Source organism: Atta colombica, unplaced genomic scaffold, assembly GCF_001594045.1.
Source record: "Atta colombica isolate Treedump-2 unplaced genomic scaffold, Acol1.0 scaffold10, whole genome shotgun sequence".
Classification (NCBI taxonomy): Eukaryota; Metazoa; Arthropoda; class Insecta; order Hymenoptera; family Formicidae; genus Atta; species Atta colombica.
This window is the reverse complement of record NW_017259184.1, coordinates 235,355-239,655: the sequence shown is the minus strand read 5'-3', so window position 1 is coordinate 239,655 and position 4,301 is coordinate 235,355. Positions and strand designations below refer to the sequence as shown.

At 29.3% G+C, this 4,301-nt stretch overlaps 1 protein-coding gene across 1 annotated transcript in view; it reads left to right on the top strand.

The window, feature by feature from the left end:
* Nucleotides 1–3,707: 3,707 nt before the first annotated feature.
* The window catches only part of LOC108684265 (kelch-like protein 24), a 1,764-nt gene continuing 1,170 nt past the window's right edge, over nt 3,708–4,301 (top strand). Inside the window, exon 1 of the mRNA XM_018188502.1 lies at nt 3,708–4,070. Within this exon, the coding sequence (XP_018043991.1) occupies nt 3,915–4,070 (156 nt within the window). The 5' untranslated portion in view covers nt 3,708–3,914. The remainder of the gene's footprint in view (nt 4,071–4,301) is intronic.

Sequence of the window (4,301 nt, the reverse complement as noted above, 5' to 3'; positions counted from 1 at the left end):
TATATATATATAAATTAATATATTAGGTGTGGGAAAAAGTTGGTGACGTTTTTTAATGCCATCTAACGGGAAAAACGCCACGAACTTTTTCCCACACCTAATACATTATTTACTTTTACGATATAGCATTACATTCATGGTTTGTTGAGATTTTTTTGGGACCATTTTTACCAATCTAGGTAAACTTTAATCTCGGTTTAATTGTAATTGCTTTTTTTCTACTTTTTACACAACAAGAAAAAAATAAAAAATGAATACAATTGAGATTAATATGTTAATCTACATTGACAGGAATGAATTACATAAATCGATTATTTTTCTCAGTAGTCTTGGTATGTATTGTTTAATCATTCTCAATTATCATTATTATTTAATTGCCAAGAGGTACGCGTTTCTTGTTCTTCATTAATGACACATGTGACCTGTTGGTATGTTACAAACTGAGTGAACTAGAGTTGGGCAGAAAGAACACAAGTTTTAAAACGATAAACCGATTTTTTATCTCTTTCATATCCGCGACACCTTAGTCGAGTTAAAATATTCCGACAGCTGCGACAGGTTTTCCGACACATTTCCTTAAACGAGCGCATTCGTTGATTTAATGCTAAATATTCGAGTTAATTAATCGCATATAGTTGAAGCCATGTAAGAAGACAAGGTATATCGTTCCTGAGGATGCGCAGTAGGAGAATGAATTTGGGATCAAAATTTGATTGGCTGTTCTAATAAGCCAACACTATTATACGCAGGAAAGTGCATAGAGGCCAAAATTTGATTGGTTATTTCCAGTATTGTTATCACTACTATACGCAATATGGAACAACTTGTATTCTTACATCATGGTTCAATTACATTGAAATCGTATATGCGCGTATTGAAATAAGAGAGAGACATATCGATCAATCGCAAGTCGAAAAGCAACGAGTGCCATTGAAGTCTCGCGATTAGTCAATTACACTTCATGCGCTTTAAAAGGAGACAGTGGAGTAAAATCAATTTTCCTTCAGCTCTTTATAAAAACTTGTTCCCTTCTTCTTTCTGACGTAATCATGCCTCTTTTTTCTCTTCTTCATTATCTTATTCTTTCTTCGGTTTTATGATACTTTATTCTGGCAGGGACGAAAATTCGTAAAAGAAGAATAAATAAGATGGTATATAATGTATGTGTAATATCGAGACATAAAATGTCCCAATTTTGGATATCGTCTGGATACTTTTTCTTTATTTCTCCTCGAGCTTAAAAGTTTCAATTCTAATTTAATCTTAGCTTATTTCCCCTAAATAAATTCCTGGCTACGCTGATGGATCTAATCTAACCATTAATTTACACAATCTCCCGCATCGATGCTTATGAAATTCCTGTTAATTTTAATTATACAAAAAGAAATAAAGGTACATACTTTCGCTCGTTATGCCAAAACATAACTCTCATCCGCAATTTATCATTCGTTTTAACGAAGAACGTAATACACAGCTTTTGAAATAAACACAGAATGAGTCATTGACTATATGCATCATTATATTAAATATACATCTCTCTATCTGTCTTCTATATCAGATAAACAAATTTGATGAAATAACGAAATATATGACGCAGTTCAGATATTTTTAATATTTTCGATATCTCAAAATGCATCTTGTGTGTTCATAAATATTTAATGTATCTTAATTATTCACAAATACTTTACTCGATTTTGAAATTTCTTTTTCGGGATTAATTAATTCTTAATTAATTAATTATTTATATATAGATAGCGATATAACGATATAAAGATAAACATAAAAACATAAAAAAAACATAAAAATCATATAAACATAAAAAAATATAAAACATAGAAGATTATTTATTTTCAAAACGCGTTTATTTCTATTATTTCTAAAGATATGCGACACCTATGGAAAAGATTTCCAAATTCAATCCTATTTTATCATAAAATAAAATTAATAAGGACAATCCTATTTATTATTATTATTAACAAAGGAATATTTTACTTTTAAATAGAAAATTCTTAAATTTAGAATAAATAATGATATCGATTTTAAATCAAATTGGTGTCAGCACATCATTATTGCAATGTTTGCAATATACAGGGTGTCCCGAAATTCGCGAATCAAAATACCACAGCAAGGAAGTTTTTAAAAAATTGAGTAAAAAGTTATATATACATTTTTATTTCAAGCAATAGTTTTTTTCAGATATAAGAGTTTAAATGTAGCTAATTACAAAGATTATACGTTTAGATGGTCACCTGTCCAATCGTGCGTACAATAGTATTAGTAAGTGCACATTTCAGCATTTAAATGCAGTCTGTAATTAGTATTTAGACAATTATTTTTTCACAAATTATCGCTTAAAAATAACTTCTTACTTAATTTTTTGAAAAAAAAATTGTTTATTGTATTTTAATTTGCAAATTTCGGAACACTCTGTATATTTTTGAAATGATCTGTGCTGTAGATTGTGTTATAACATCAGATAAAGATTTATCACATAAACGTAAAAATATATATAAACTTAAATTTAACAATAATAAAAGGTAAAAAGAATTAAGAGTCTTAAATTTACTTAAATTTATATTTGTTATTCTTGTTTTATGCAATAAATTGATCTTATATTAATTAATAAATTCAAGAGAGAGGAATTAATTATTAATTCAAAAGAATAATTGATCTGATGTTAATATTATTATTTCTGTATACTGCATAAGGTTGCGATAAGATTAATACGTCAAGAATATTTTTTATTTCATTATCAGAAATTTTTTTCTGATAACGAAACAAAAAGTACTCTTAACGTGTTAAGAGGAGACAGCTTATGGATAGACAAAGAATTTGTAGATAGAAATAATATTATTCTAATCTATTGGACCTTGACGTTTTAATCAAGGCAATACACACAGTAGCACTAATTGATAAGAAAAATATTTCCGTCTAGAATGGAAATGTTTTTTTGGAGAATTAGGTTATAATTTTAGAGATGATTATTCTTCTCCTCATACACACATGATAAATGATTTTTTATTATAAAAATGAACAAAAAATAGACAGTATAACACAGAGAATTTTGAAATCAATTTTGATCATTAAATTCGAGATTTTATTGCCTGCAAATATATTGCTAGTTTCTCTTTTCTCCTTCAAATCGGAGCATGCAATGCTCCGTCTCGGCGCACAACAAATACAAACAGATCCGGCAACTATAATGTGGAATCGTGGAGCACTCCACACCCAAAATTTAGCTTAATATGAAAATCCACACCAAAGGAATTTAAAAATTAAAAACTTTGACCTTTTTAAAATGAATACGTGAATGCCGATCGATATTTATGACAATACAACTGCGTGCATAGCAGAGATTCAACTTTTATGCCCGTATGCCGTTATCTGTAAAAATTGACTAATTAGCATTCCTCTCTTACAATTGAATGAGAGAGAAATTAATACTCGAATGTGATTAATCAATTCTTACAAATTACCATGTACGATAACGGCTAATATAAATGATCCCTTATCGACTGTTAGACAGATTGCCGCAATTCGCAATTGTAAAAAAGGGAGCAAATAGCACAAAATAAATAAAGAATAAAAAAGGTCATTTTGTACTTCTCCCTTCCTTCCCCTTCTTTCATTAGTTAACAATTCTACATTTACGGACAAGGTAAGTGCAGCTCTGAATACAAACTATAATACAAGCACCAGTTGTACAATCTTTGTTGGCATATGCGTGACGATCGATTCTATGAAACGTCCTAAATTAAACTAAAAAAGATATTGACTCTCCGTTCTTTAGCATAACACCTCTTTTGTTTATCTATATCCACAAGACTGGCCAGATTGACTTTCATTCGAAACAAGTGCTATAAAAGAAGAAGGCTGTGAATACATGACTACATAATTTGACGGGCCAAAGAATTATGGATAAGCTGCGAAACAAGTGTCTTATATCCAAAAATATGAAAAGAATAATCGCACTAAAATCTAAATCGCTGCGACATTACGCGCAACGTGCTAGTTCATCTCGGGACATAAATGCAGAGTGTAAACAATTACATGATACGTTTGATAAATCTGTAAGTCTTTTGTCTCAAGTATGACTTGTCTGTCTAAGTATATTCTCATTTTTAATGGCTATGTCTAACTATCAATTAAGATTGTAGTATTTATGCTTTTAAATTCTTAAGTAATTCAAAATACTTTCGAAAGTTTGTAACTGATAACTTGATTAATAGAAGCTCTGAGCAAGTCATTCAAGAAAATCTGTTTTTTTATATCGAAATTAATTAAATTATTCTAATTCTTTC